At 32.6% G+C, this 15,631-nt stretch overlaps 1 protein-coding gene across 1 annotated transcript in view; it reads right to left on the bottom strand.

Moving 5' to 3' along the window:
- Positions 1-4,022: 4,022 nt before the first annotated feature.
- LOC134699268 (prolyl 4-hydroxylase subunit alpha-1-like) overlaps positions 4,023-15,631 on the bottom strand; it is a 31,426-nt gene continuing 19,817 nt past the window's right edge. The window contains exons 7-13 of the mRNA XM_063560874.1: positions 13,960-14,133; positions 11,856-11,926; positions 9,983-10,082; positions 8,630-8,683; positions 6,731-6,799; positions 5,412-5,480; positions 4,023-4,202 (exon numbers count right to left, since the gene is read on the bottom strand). Coding sequence (XP_063416944.1) covers positions 4,035-4,202; positions 5,412-5,480; positions 6,731-6,799; positions 8,630-8,683; positions 9,983-10,082; positions 11,856-11,926; positions 13,960-14,133 — 705 coding nt within the window. The 3' untranslated portion in view covers positions 4,023-4,034. The remainder of the gene's footprint in view (positions 4,203-5,411; positions 5,481-6,730; positions 6,800-8,629; positions 8,684-9,982; positions 10,083-11,855; positions 11,927-13,959; positions 14,134-15,631) is intronic.

Below are 15,631 nucleotides of genomic sequence, written 5' to 3'. Positions count from 1 at the left end.
CATCACTTGGCGTCCGTCGTCGTCCGTCGTCGTCGTCGTCGTCGTCGTCCGTCGTCGTCGTCGTCGTCGTCGTCGTCCGTCGTCGTTAACTTTTACAAAAATCTTGTCCTCTGAAACTACTGGGCCAAACTAAACCAAACTTGGCCACAATCATCATTGGAGTATCTAGTTTAAAAAATGTGTGGCGTGACCCGCCAAACCAACCAAGATGGCCGCCATGGCTTAAAATAGAACATAGGGGTAAAATGCAGTTTTTGGCTTATAACTCAAAAATCAAAGCATTTAGAGCAAATCTTACATGGTGTAAAATTGTTTATCAGGTCAAGATCTATCTGTCCTGAAATTTTCAGATGAATCGGACAACCTGTTGTTGGGTTGCTGCCCCTGAATTGGTAATTTTAGGGAAATTTTGCTGTTTTTTTTTCTATCTTGAATATTATTATAGATAGAGATAAACTGTAAACAGCAATTATGTTCAGCAAAGTAAGATTTACAAATAAGTCAACATGACCAAAATGGTCAGTTGACCCCTTTAGGAGTTATTGCCCTATAAAGTCAATATTTAACCATTTTTCGTAAATTTTATACATCTTTTACAAAAGTCTTCTCCTCTGAAACTACTGGGCCAAATTAAACCAAACTTGGCCAAAATCATCATTGGGGTATCTAGTTATAAAAATGTGTGGCGCGACTCGCCAAACCAACCAAGATGGCGGCCATGGCTAAAAATAGAACATAGGGGCAAAATGCTGTTTTGGCTTAAAACTCAAAAACCAAAGCATTTAGAGCACATCTGATAGGGGTATACATTGTTTATCAGGTCAAGATCTATCTGCTCTAAAATTTTCAGATAAAGTGGACAACTGGTTGTTAGGTTGCTGCCTCTGAATTGGTAATTTTAAGGAAATTTTGCTGTTTTTTGTTATTATCTTGAATATTATTATGCATAGAGATAAACTGTAAACAGCAATAATTTACAGCAAAGTAAGACTTAAAATTAAGTCAACATGGCCAAAATTGTCGATTGACCCCCTAAGGAGTTATTGCCCTTCATATTAATTTTTTTTAAATTTTCATAAAATTTGTAAATTTTTACTAACATTTTTCACTGAAACCAATCATTATAGATAGGGATAATTGTACAAAGCAAGAATGTTCAGTAAAGTAAGATCTACAAAGACATCACCATCACCAAAAACACAATTTTGTCATGAATCCATCTGTGTCCTTTGTTGAATATTCACATAGACCAAGGTGAGCGACACAGGCTCTTTTGAGCCTCTAGTTTTTGCGAATCAATGCATTTGAATGATGACATATAGTTTGACCCCCCTTTTTATCCTTGGTTGGGAAACTTTCTTTTTAAAATGGTTTGGTCAGCCCCTGCTCACATCACTACCATAACCCCTTTTACACACATATATACGACCGGTATATATATGTGATATTTAAATATCAGAAATAGTTATTAATATTAAGTAAAAGTAATTTTCTTACCATACCAAGTGTCACTTTCCGTTTGAATCCAATTATTATAAAACAAAAAAATTGTTCTCACCTTTTTAATATAATACAATGATATATTAATCTTCTAAAAATAACAACCACATTGTGAATTAGTGCTTAACTAGTTAATAACCCACTTACATGACTATGATTAAAGATATAATGCATATAATAGGTTGTTCATATCTTTATCTGGACGTTGAATATAATAGAACAATTATTTATCATGTAAAATAAATAGAACAAACACGAGGGTGCTATGCATACGCTTTGCAGTTAGGCGTCTAACAGTCAGTTTAGGCTACTTGTGAAATTGATTTAATTTTACCGTGATTCGTCAGAGCTCTCAAATTATTATCGTAGCCGTTATTTTTTGAAAAATCACGCGATTTGTCAAAACTGGTTGATTTTTCTATCTTCTAAAAGAAAGTATACATTGAATCGTCATTCACCAAAAAATACAGTTAACGTCCTGTCAATACTTTTTTTTACAGTTATTCGTCATGATGGTACACCCATCACGACCCTCATGCATCTAATGTAAAATATTCATATCACGGACACCTATTAATAGTTACAAGAATTTAAAATGGTTATTTGCTGCATCTCCGCGATACGGATTCGGCATTAAAAAGGAATAAGAGAATATACTGGTAGTATAATATTCAGAATAGATATCCGAGTATAGTGACATGTCTTTCTGAGGAGCATTATCGTAGACAGTAGCACGTTCAAAAATCCAATATATTAATGTCACATTACATTTAGCATCTATTATATATGAAAATCCACAAAAAGGGGACCTAACCACCATAAATCCTCATATGATAATAAGGACTTAGATTGTTTTATATAAACAACAAGACCAGATACAGAGTAATTATTAAAAGCCGTTTTAAGTTTGTTATATAACTAAAGTGAAGTTGGAAGTTACATTTTGTTTGTCACGTTTACAAATTTTATCATAGTAAACAAAAACCCAATAAAATATATCGAATAATTAATGATTTGTTGTCTATTTTAAGTTAAATTTGGGAAAAACGTTCTGTGACCATATTTTTTCTTTTGAAGTTTTAGAGCTATCGTCACAATTACTTTTGTTAACTTTACCTTCTATTCATATAAAGATGCTCTTTCTCTGTATAGTATTTTTTTCACAACCTGTAGCTTAAAACAATCTCTGGGACCTATCATTTTTTCATACTACATTATGGCAAAGTGTCATATTTTCTTTCTATGATTTTAAGTTTTAATTCCATACCGCCTTAAAAAGCTAATTTTTATGCCCTACCTACGATAGCACTGTACATGTATTGTGTTGGCCTATTTTTTTTCTTTTTTTCATATTTTATGCCTTTTTTGCCTATTTTTCTCTATTCTTAGTATTTTTTGCCTTTCATTCTGCACATTTTACCCATTATTCTCTATTCTTTACACCACACCCACACCCTCATAAATCAGTTCGATACTTATATTTTGCATTGTACACAACAGTCTTAACACTTAATCCATTGAAATGACTTGTCAACATGATACATGTGATTTTATTTATTAGTTGTGAGTTGAAGGCTTTAAACTATCTTTCATCAGCAATTTTTAGAAATCGTAGCTCGGTATATATAGTTTGCTTGATTGCTTGTTTATTTGAATGGTTGCTTGTTTGTTTGCTTGTTTGTTTGTTTTTTTGTGTTTATTAGTTTTGTGCTTTTTGATCTAATGAGTTAATTTATTATAAAATAGGGAGATGTGGTATGAATATCAATAGGACAATGTTCACACTGTAAAACATTTCAACTCATTATAGGTACTTGGATTACAGTTTGTCTAATCAAAAGTATCCTTGATTACAAAGATAAGCAAAAAGTAAAATCACAAAACAACCAAATTCCGAGGAAAATTCAAAAAGGAAAGTTCCTAATCAAATGTCAAAATCAAATGCTGATAGTTATCAAAAGTACCAGGATTATAATTTTATACGCCAGACGCGCGTTTCGTCTACTGTGAAACACATCACACGAATGGATAACAACTGTCATATTCCGAACTTGGTACACTGTGTATATTCAATCAATATGACAAAGACAAAAACCACAACCCTTTACAGAACACAAAACATCCAATTTATATGACAGTTTTCACAAGTATCAGACCACACAAAGCAAGATGCATGTTTATTGTAATATACACATAACACGAATTAAGGGAAAAAAAATAGTGTTCTCGTTTTTTATTGCACATTTAAAACTGAGATCAGGATAAAATATTATGTATACTTTTTGAATAACGTTATTTTTCATTTTTAATAACACCTCTAACAATGCTTGCAAGATGCATTTCAATTTGTTTATGTTACATTTGTTCACCGGATTGCATTATGCAATTGGATTTAAATGTGTAATGTTACATTGGTAAATAAACATTATAATTATCAAAAAATCATTCATACACCAACTAATGAAAATACGTGATTTACAAATTTTGTAACATTTGATGTAAAAACTGAACACAATTGAAACTTGTTATATCGTCTATTCATCTTCAGTAAGTCCACACGGTCTTCTAAATTCTTGTCCTCGTGTACGAATCCATTTATTGGACACCCACTTAGTACCAACCAATACAGGACAAGCAGCATGTCTTGTTTCCATGATACCTTTACCACTTCTCCTAAGGTTGTACCAAAATACTGCTGTTCCCTGAAAATCGTATGCATATTAAGATAAAAATTGAATATACCTTAGTTTCTAAACGTAAATTTATACATTTGCATAAAGTAACGATTTGATGGGTCTGGTCTTTTCAAAAAACTCATTTGTTTATTTTGTTTTTAGGGTGTGTTGTTCCATCTCTGTCCAAATCTAGTGATACAAACTTTGTGTTTTTAAATTTGTCCAGTTTTTACTGTGCATGTCCAAAGACAGTGTTCTAAATAACAAACTGATGGAAAATATGAAGAAAAAGTCCACTTGTAACTTCATCTCAACTTTGCCACCACCGAAACCGGACATGCCCTGAGCTAAACACATATGCCAGTTGTGGAGCAGAATCTGCTTACCTGTTTTCAGCACTTGCAATCAACCATGAGTTTTGGTAGGTGTTCTGTTGTTTAGTTGTTTATTTGTTGTTTAATTTGTTACAGACTTGTCTTTTTGCAAAATCATTGTCTACTTTCCTTCAATTAATGATATTTGTTTTTAATATCAAATTCTTTCCATTCTAGAGAATTCTGAATGAAGTGTGACTCATAAGAATAGAGAAACATGTCTAGGAATAGAGAATCGTGATTGGTTCTCGTTTGAAGTTCATTAAAAAGTAAAAACACAAAAATACTGAACTCCAACGAAAAATCCAAAACGAGTCTCTAATCAAATGGGAAAATCAAAAGCTCAAACATATCAAACGAATGGACATTAACTGTCATATTTCTGACTTGGTACAGGCATATTCTCCTGTAGAAAATGATGGATTAATTGTTGATCACACTGCCGCTTACCAGTGATGGTATATACAAGTTTACGACGATAATTGAATTAAAAGATCTAAATATCAACAAGAAACAATATCAAGCAAATTGAAATGAAAAAATACAGACCACCAATAATATAATATTTAAATCTTTTATTGAAATGTTGAATAATTCAAATTAAGACGTCTGTAAAACAAACAACAAATTCACTAAAACGACCCTGTGATAGCTGCAAAAGCTTGTTAGAATAGTGAGAAAATGTATACCGGCATGGTATAAAGTGTTAGAATTGCATAGAGAATAAACATGGTGAATGTGTCAGAGAGAAAACACCCCGACCATGAATCAGAAAAGAGAGCAAAAACCACCAATGAGGTGTCAACCTAGCGAGTAAATTTTGTTAGTGTGTTGTAATGAGCTGTAGTTATTTCTTACATACCTTTTTAGGGAGAACTCGTACATCTATTATTGGAAAAACAGTTGCACCACCTGCATCAACGTCTGTCATCTTTAAAATAGAAAATATGGTAGAATTTATGAAACATGTGTTACAACAAAATGCCTTGAGTGTGTAGGTAAAGGTAATATCTTTTGTTATCTTGCTTGATAGCTGCACAGTAAAGTCATTGTTATGCTAGGTATATTACCCTCTTCTTAAAGTTGTCCAACATATTACCAATCTATCAGTCTGTAGGACTGGACTACGCTGAAAGGAGTGTTAACCTTGTAATGACTTTTACGGTTCAGCGAACAAGCAAACTAACCAACGATATTACCTTTACCTACACACTGAAAGCATTTAGCTGTGATTCAATTTAAAACGGAATAACCTGAAATAACCTGAATTACGCCATATTAACTTTAAAAAGGATATTTTGGATCGGGGTTAAGAAGTAATACTTACAAAACATGTATGTTTTATAAAAAAATTAATCCTTACTTTTAATTGGCGGACAGCTATAGCAAGGTATGCAAACATTTTTGTCTTTGTGTTTTGTTGCACTTCAGTGTTTCTGTACATGTTTTTTCGTTAATTTCCTCTTATGGTTGATGGATGTGTTTTAGTTTGTAACCCGGATTAGTTTTCTCGCAATTGATTTATGACTTTCGAACAGCTGTATACTACTGTTGCCTTTATTTGTATTCCCAAGAAAAAGATCATAATTATTACATGAAATTCAAATTATATTTAAATTAATTTTATCTAAACCAAACTCAGTTGGTAGAGGTAATATTGTTTATATAATATCTGTTTGAATATATTGAATGAGTAGATTTAAGAATCGAGTCACTTCCCTTCTCACTGGAAGCATAAACTGCACTCGAATAAATGTACATCTTTTGTAGATTTGTTTGTCTTTTAATTTTTTTCCATGGCCTTTTATTTTTGACTTATGAGTATTAATATACATTTGGTATATTGCGTTTTTTTTACACAAAGTCTTTTACAAACACATCAATTTGTGAATATTCATGAGCTGTCATGAAACTTGTACATAAGCTAATCTTCAAAATCAGGACTGAATAGCAGTTCTCATCATTAATTTTTTGGATTGATTCTGTGTATTACTGATAAATGGAATAACTTGTTACGGTGAACATTTTAGTTGAAAAAGCCATTTACCAAGTCAGGAATATGACGGTTCTTGCTCATTCGTTTTTTATGTGTTTTGTCATTTCATTTTGCAATGTGATTATGGACTTTCCGATTAGATTTTACTTTGAGTTCAGTATTTTTGTGATTTTACTTTTACTTACATACAACAGAAAAGTAGCTATTCTGTTTCCATCTCTTTTCTCCGTTTCAGATGTGTCGTCATCGTCTCTCTGTAATGATAAGAAATATTATTGCATTGGTTGAAATGCATCACCGTGATTTCCAAATGAAATACAAACCGATAATTTCATATGTGAAATAAATAAACTCGTTTATTTCACTACTCTGACGTCATACAACACTATGTTTTGTCAAGATGTTGTCGATGACGTCGCATCTAAACAAAATATGAATGCGTATAAAAAGAAATTGTTCCGTACATAGTTCTATTTGGATTCCATTTAGAATGTAATAGAAAATAACTTATCAAAGAATTCAGCATAGAAAAATATTCAAGTCGTGACCGGACAACACTGATAATTAACGCATACGCGCATTCGTGAATTAATGTGTGGTTCGCTCACTCGTTGAATATTTCTCTTTATTTGAATTCTTCAGTTAGCTATATTCTAAATAAAGGTAAAGCATATGAAATGCATCATAACCATACATTTTAAAATTATATATTTACAGCAAATGTACATGTCCAGGTTGGAAACTTCAGGCTTTTAAAATATAATAGGCTTTTCGAAATCGAAAAGAACAAGAACCTCATATGTAGTTGGAAAACAATACAGTCTCTATTCGATATAGGGTTATCGGTTTGCGCGTTAATAAAATAATTCAGAGTCAATGTTTATAAGGTTGTTACGCCATTCGCGCGGTTTTTTGTCGAGCCTGCAACTATTGTTGCAGAAAGCTCGACATAGGGATAGTGATCCGGCGGCGGATGGCGGTGGCGGCGGTGTTGGCTCACTTCTTAAAAGCTTTATATTTTAGAAGGTAGAATACCTGGATGCTTCATACTTTGTATATAGATGCCTCATGTTACGAAGTTTCCGTCAGTCACATGTCCAATGTCCTTGACCTCATTTTCATGGTTCAGTGACCACTTGAAAAAAAAGTTCAGATTTTTTGTAATGTTGGATAATTATATTTGGTATGTGCGTACCTTGCAAGGTCCTCATGCCTGTCAGACAGTTTTCACTTGACCTCGACCTCATTTCATGGATCAGTGAACAAGGTTAAGTGTTGGTGGTCAAGTCCATATCTCAGATACTATAAGCAATAGGTCTAGTATATTTGGTGTATGAAAGGACTGTTAGGTGTACATGACCATCTGGCAGGTGTCATCTGACCTTGACCTCATTTTCATGGTTCAGTGGTTATAGTTAAGTTTTTGTGTTTTGGTCTGTTTTTCTCATACTATATACAATAGGTCTACTATAATTGGTGTATGGAATGATTGTAAAATGTACATGTCTAGCTGACAGGTGTCATCTGACCTTCACCTCATTTTCATGGTTCAATGGTCAAAGTTAAGTTTTTCAGTTTTGGTCTAATTTTCGAATACTTTATGCATTAGGTCAACTATATTTGGTGTATGGACATATTTTATGATCTTTATGTCGGTTACACAGGTTTTATTTGACCTTGACCTGATTTTCACGGTCCATTGCTAAGTTTTAAGTGTTTGTGTTTTGGACTGTTTTTCTTTATTTATAAGCAATAAGTCAACTATATTTGTTGTATAGAATAATTGTTAGCTGTACATGTCTGCCTGGCATGGTTCATCTGACCTTGGCCTCATTTTCATGGTCCATTGATCAATGTTTCATTTTCTTAGTTAATGTTGAGTTTATGTGACAGTTGTAATAAAGCTTTATATATTAAGGTCTATCAAGATAGTATCAAGGATTAGTAAAGAAGGCGAGACATTTCAGTGTGTGCACTCTTGTTTCTAAAAAGAACGCACTCACTATAACAAAATGTATTTATAGCAATGTAAGCTCGTGCATTGTGTCATGCAGATAAAGTTGTGATATATAGAAAATACTTACTGTTGAGAAGTCATAATGAGGATCGTAATGACCACCAATACCATAATTAGCAACCTGCAAATAAAGTCAAAGTCAGACAGTTAAATATGTTTACCAACTTTTGCAACAAATAATGGTATTGTGTCTTAGTTTGATATCTAAAAATATCTAATAGGCCATCTTCAAGCTACCTACTTTTGACTCCGGATTACATAATTTTCCGTTTGAGTTTAATCGTTGGTAAATCCAGATTGGCGCTTTCGTAAGATATTACCACCATCTTGAAGTTATAACGTTACAAATCTCGGTTTTTACAGGCTGCCTCATGATGTGAGAAAGATTCTATTGGCTATATTTAGATATAGAATTGGAATCTTGTCACGGACAGTGATAGATACCAAATACTGACTAATTACAATATGAGAACGCAAGATCCAATCTGATACCCGATCGTTGAATAATTTGCCTTTAATAGTTGAACTTATATAATTATAATATCGAGTCAAATTCATGTTGACAAGTAAGAGAAGGTACACCGATGATCAGCTTCTGAGTGATCGTCTGGCTTATAAGCATGAGCAGCAGCACTTTAAAACAAACAACATTACTACCAAAGATCTTCAGTTATAGTGTCAGAATGCATGTATTCTATATTATTAACCAAACTATATATATACATAAACCAGCTACGTAAGCTTAGCGCCACATGAACGACCCGAATTGTGCATTATAATTGTCGTGATTATGACCTGAACTATATAGGAAGCATCTCAGAAGTTTGAAAACATGCATAAATATATTCATATGACGTAAAAAAGTTGTTAACATTTCCGTCATGATACCATTGCATAGATTAACCAAACAAATTTACACATTTTAAGTAAGAATAGATTCACCAATGCGAACAAAAGTGTGAAATATATCAAATTGATGCAAGTGTACTAGATCTAGTGCGTGCCATGTACAATATAAAACTTTTTATAAACAAACCGTCAAATTCACATATTTTTGAAAAAAAAACCAAGTCTAACAAAATCATAGTGTTATAGGAAAGGAAAAGAAAAGAAATGAAAAAGGAATCGGAATAGTTTTCATAACATTTGGTCTCATTGAGCTCCTAGCGTCCTTTACCAGATTTACTGAAACCACAATCAGACTTCTTCAATTTTGTATTCAATCGGAAATATTTGCTTTGAAAAGTATAAAATGATTCTTATAATGGAAATATAGGGTTGTTCGACAGTTTTATTTTCCGCCATTGTTTCAAATACCATTTTTTTTCGGAGACAAGTGCCTTTGTATTGTTTTCCTAATTTCTTCATAATGAAACTTATGTTTAGTTAAATAAATATTCAAAATAATATCAAATCCTACCTGTAATGCGTCCGCTGAATCTAAATCAAGACCTGTAACAGCTTTTATTCTATTTTGTACTCTATCAACGACTAAATGGTCGCGATCATCTAACCATGCCCTACAAGTTTGTATAGAAACAATGCAAGAGTTTTATCTTGCCTTAAAACCCATTTAACACTGAAGTGTATGTCTTAATGACTTCTATCAGCATTATTGTAAAGTAAGAACAAATGATTATTACACATTAATGTTAGAGAGAAAGTAAAAGAAACATAAGGAACATTCATCTCAACATTAAACAAATATAAAAAATAAGATGTGGTATGATTGCCAATGAGACAACTATCCACAAAAGACCAATGTGACACAGATATTAACAACTATAGGTCACCGTACGGCCATACAAAGGCTTCATTACAATGTGGCTGACAAATATAGATTTAGGAAGCTTCATCAGGTACTTTCACAAACAAAATTTTAATCAACAGGCCTAAAAATTGACACATCATTTGCCAGCACCAAATCAACCAAAGAAGATTTGAAGGAATATTACAGAGACGTTTATTCTTTAAAAATTTACATGTTTATGCAACGACATATAGTTTCAAGCACTATGGTTATTCTACTGACAGACTGCCACAGTTATAGTTGGCACTATTGGAACGATTAAGTGTTCAGTGCACAACAACTTCAAATTTGATGTGTCCTTGCAATTATTTTGATTCGAGTGCCAATGAGTCTGATGTCGGCGAATCACGTGTCAGATGTAACTGTTTCTGTTAACTACCGGCTCGATGCCACCGCTAGAAGGCGTTTCGTAAACTAGTGTATCACAATCTCGACAGTCAACACTTTTGTGTTAACTTTTACTATCATTAATTCTTTTAATTTATGTAAATTTACTAAATGTTGAAATATTTAACCATGGAAAGATTTCTACCCACAACTTTCTATGTCTTAGCTGACTTTGGCACAGCTATTTCAAATAGTTGGTTTTCAATGCTCTTCGGGTTTTTATACTTTGGCCTTCTATATGTTTTATTAGAAGGCCACTGACTATTCATATGTAGAGACTGACGTACTAATGTGTAAACTCATTGATTTTTAGTTTCCTCGTTGACAAACATACACTTTCTCCTTATTCCATTTTAATGTTTTTGCACACAAACTGAACAAACATCCACGGACGACATTAGTAGTGACACCGTCAGTTTCAAACTATCATGGAAGTGTTTGTGTGTATTCAAATAAAGAAAATAGGGATATCTGACTCTTTTTATTTGTATTGTAGTCCTGTAATATTTTGTTTTCATTTCAATGTTATATTTAACTGTGCCATTAAAGTGCGAGGTTTGGCATGCCTTAAAACCAGGTTTCAACCCACCACTTTTATTCCCCTTTAAAAGTGTCCTGTACCAAGTCAGGAAGATGGCCATTGTTATAATATTGTTCGTTTCTGTGTGTGTGTTGCATTTTAACGTTGAGTCGTTTCTGTTTTCTCTTATTTTTGAGATAAGACGTGGCACGGTACTTGTCTATCCCATATTCATGTATTCGGTTTTGATGTTATATTTGTTATTCTTGTGGTGTTTTGTCTGTTGCTTGGTCCGTTTCTGTGTGCTGTTGCGTTTCGGTGTTGTGTCGTTGTTCTCCTCTTATATTTAATGCGTTTCCCTCAGTTTTGGTTTGTTGCCCCGATTTTGTTTTTTGTCCATGGATTTATGAGATTTGAACAGCGGTATACTACTGTTGCCTTTATTCGTTATACTTCAGTGTTCTATTGTTTTGTTGTTTCCCTCAGTTTTTGTTTGTAACCTTGATTTGTTTTCTCTCAATTGAATTATGACTTTTAAACAGCTTTATACAACTGTTGCCTTTATATAAAACTTACGTTTTTGTTATTCTGTATTTTGCATGAATCAGTTTTCCTGTCGTCGGATCGTGGACGGTTGCTCTAAATAACTGAAATATATTTTTAGAATGTTAAGACGAGGAAACATCTTTCCCAGTTTTGTTTCGTGTTGTCCTTTTATTTTAATTTTTATTTTGTGTTTCTGTTTTGTAATTGTTATGTTTTTAACATGTTTGAGATACAGATACTTCCCATGCACGCAATAATAAGATACATGTATATTGGCATAAACATGTTGCAAATGTACAAAATTTAAAAAGTGTACTTTTCACTTACATATTGATTAGACTCATGACCGCAATAAATAAAAGTAAACTAAATAAAGAAGCCATATGCTATTTATATCAATATCTATTCGACAGTGTACATGTCATTTGTTTCAGATGCGCATAGAGGCGTAATACATTTACCAGCTTTTCACGTTTTAGTATTAATTTCGGTACCAATAATAAGAATTCATTGGGCCCGATAGCGATATCAACGCGATATTGTAAAAAATATGCCTAAGTTTAATTTGAAAATAAAATGAATTCCAATACACTTTACAGCGTTTAAAAACTTTATCATTATCATTCTTACATTAATACAAAGATTTTTAACCTCCAATTCTCGAGTTTTAAAATGCTATATCTTTCTATTTAATGCTTGAAAATTTATAAAAGTGTTTTTTTTTGGATAGCTAACAGATTACTCTTTCAAATTAATGCAATGTTAGTGTTATACAACAATTATGTAATCAATTATAACTTTAACTGTGTCTTCAAAATTTTACAAGAAATTTCCACTTTCAATTGAAATTAGCTTCTTCATGGATACTCAGAGAGGTATTTTTATAATATTTTGTTCCTAGATCCATTATCTACAAAATAGTGTCTCAGATTTCGGATAGAATGTATAGGTCAAATTTCACACCGAATCAAACAATCTCTACTTTTATGTGGTAAGGATGTTTACGCTAATTTCAGATTCATGGAAGAATGGAATACGTTAGCAATAATTTGAAACACCATTTTGTAGCACCTGTTTTGCTGATTAAGATCACGTTTAAATTTCTTGTGTAGTTAAAGAGATGTCAGAGCTAAATTCATTCAAATGAAATGACCAAGATTTTGCCATTAATTGCATAATAATTGATTACGGAATGATTTTATAAAAAAAAATATTCGATTCATTTACAAGATTAATCTTTTATCTATCTAGTTATACCTCTTTTGTCAATATATATGCAGTCAAAAGGAAGTAATAGCATTTAAAAGGTTAGATATTGGAAGTAATCTTCACGTAATAGACGATTTCTTGCACTACGCTTCTATTCCTTATGCCTAACACACTTTGTCATATATATCAGAGTAAAACTTATCAGATGCTCACTTTGTTTGTCATCTAGCCAAGAATTATGATCTAGACCCTTCCTCTCCACCCTTGGCAGATGAAGCAAACATTTTTGATCACAATGCTGCGCCATCTACCGGTAAATAGAATTGACAATCAGCTGTTCTGTTATAATAAAATGAGTAATTACGGGAAAAACATTATTTCTAGTGTATCATGAACAATGACGATAACCTAGCGCTTGATCAAGATATAAAGTATAGGTATACAGGCGATTTTCTATATCTTTTAAATAACGTCATCAAGGCGCACATAATTAACCATATCGTTCAGTGAAGGACCTTACTCGAAAAATGTCTTTTCTATACATTTTCTACATTAACACGTGATCATATTAAAGGCAACGGAAAGAACCAGTTTCATCAGTGCCCAGTAGAAATCATTACCTTTAAAGTCCGTGAATCGTACTCCGCAAAGGGTAGGTAGGAACTGTATCGTTATGTTTTGCTGACGAGGATGTCAATCTACATGACTTTGCCTTTAGTTTTTTTAAGTGTGCAAGCATGGCTGAAAACAGAATGTCTTAGTTCATTTGACGCAATCCGAATCCCGACTTCTCACAAAAACGACGGTTTGAAATTACTAATTGTATTGTATAACTCAATTCATATAGCATTAAGTTAATACCTTTGTTGTGGCCAAAGATTTGATAATTTGCATAGCTCAATTTATAAAGTTTAAATTAAGGTACCTTTGGTATAGCTAAAGATCTGATAATTTTCATTTCTTTATCTGAAGCTATATCATGAAACAGGACCATGTTAGCATCCCGGTAAACCTCTTCTTCCTTTACAGGTGACAACAGTAGTCTTGGGTTATTGTTATGTCGATATCTACACACTACTTGGCTCATCTTCTCTCGAGGCTTTTGTGAAAAGAAAAAAGAAAAATAATCAAGATATATTTTTTGAATAGAAGAAATACTACATGAAAAAAGATATACGGTGGTATTGAAAAAAGTAAAATCACAAAAATACTGAACTTAGAGGAAAATCAATTCGGAAAGTCCATAATCACATGGCAAAATCAAATAACAAAACGCATAAAAAACGAGTGGACAAGAACTGTTATATTCCTGACTTGGTACAGGCATTTTCAAATGAAGAAAATGGTGGATTAAACCTGGTTCCATAGCGCTTACCCTCTCACTTTAATGACAGTCTCGTCAAATTCCGTTATATTTACATTGATGCGTTAAATAAACAGACACAATAAATTGAATAGTCAAAATATGGGTACATCAGTCATCATCGTATAACAATTTTATAAGGAACAATTTAACAGAACACAAAAACATCTACGATCATCGAACACATTCATTGATTTGAGTGTCTGACGTCAGAAAATTTTATACGCCACATAAATTTGTCGTTCAATGTGCATACACACAATTTTAAAATTTACATGGGTAATGTTAGCATACAGGGTTAAAAAATCAAAAGTATGTAAGAATAAATTTCAGAAATAGACCTAGATTAAAACTTGTTCAAAAGTTATATATATAGAATTTATAAGAATCCACAAATAGTTAATTCCACTACGCGATTTAATGATTTTGACGTTTGTGGTTCAACGTATATTGTAATTCATAATAGAACTATATCATTATGACATATGATAGAACTATATCATACTGACGGGATCTTTTAAAGTACAGAGTCACGTTTTAAGAACAAAAGAAATACAAAAAGTCGCATATACAAAACAAACCACAAAAAATGAAAGCTAATACAAACACATTGACGAAATGTAAAAGTACCGAGCCATGTCAAACGGATATCACATAAAACCATTCAACAGTAAAAGTTATATTAATAATAGAACAAAGACGAATGAAAGAACTATAAAACACGTTGTTCAGACGATAAACCATATCAGTACGAATAATAAAAAAATAAAGGCTATCGTGTATTATTTGAGAAGTTGATACGGAATATTTATCAACAAGGTATTGGTACCTTCCGATGAACTTTTCCGAAACGTTCTTTGACATACCCCTGGTTCATCAACTTTCTACTCAGACACTGAAGACGTTTTAAAAAGTCTGAGTAGGAGCTGCAAGCTCTCGAATATCGAATAAGTTGGGGAAATATATATCCCATATGCAGGTGAAGTTGGTATATTGCTACTTAGTTTGGGGGAATTTATAATTTCAAAATTAAAATCGTCTCGTTTGTCATAGATTCTGGTACTGAGATAACTGTGTAAGACAAATTCGAGATACAAGTCTAAAAATGAGGCGGAGGAATCCGTGTCAGTTGTTTCTTTTATCTCTAGTTCTGGGTGGTATATTAATGGAAACAGAAAAGTTCAGATTGTTCATGAACAGAATATCATCAATATATCTGAAAGTGAAATTAAAT

This window comes from Mytilus trossulus, unplaced genomic scaffold (assembly GCF_036588685.1).
Source record: "Mytilus trossulus isolate FHL-02 unplaced genomic scaffold, PNRI_Mtr1.1.1.hap1 h1tg000050l__unscaffolded, whole genome shotgun sequence".
In the NCBI taxonomy this organism is placed as follows: Eukaryota; Metazoa; Mollusca; class Bivalvia; order Mytilida; family Mytilidae; genus Mytilus; species Mytilus trossulus.
Note: the sequence above shows the minus strand (reverse complement) of the source record. Positions and strands in the feature narration are given on the sequence as shown.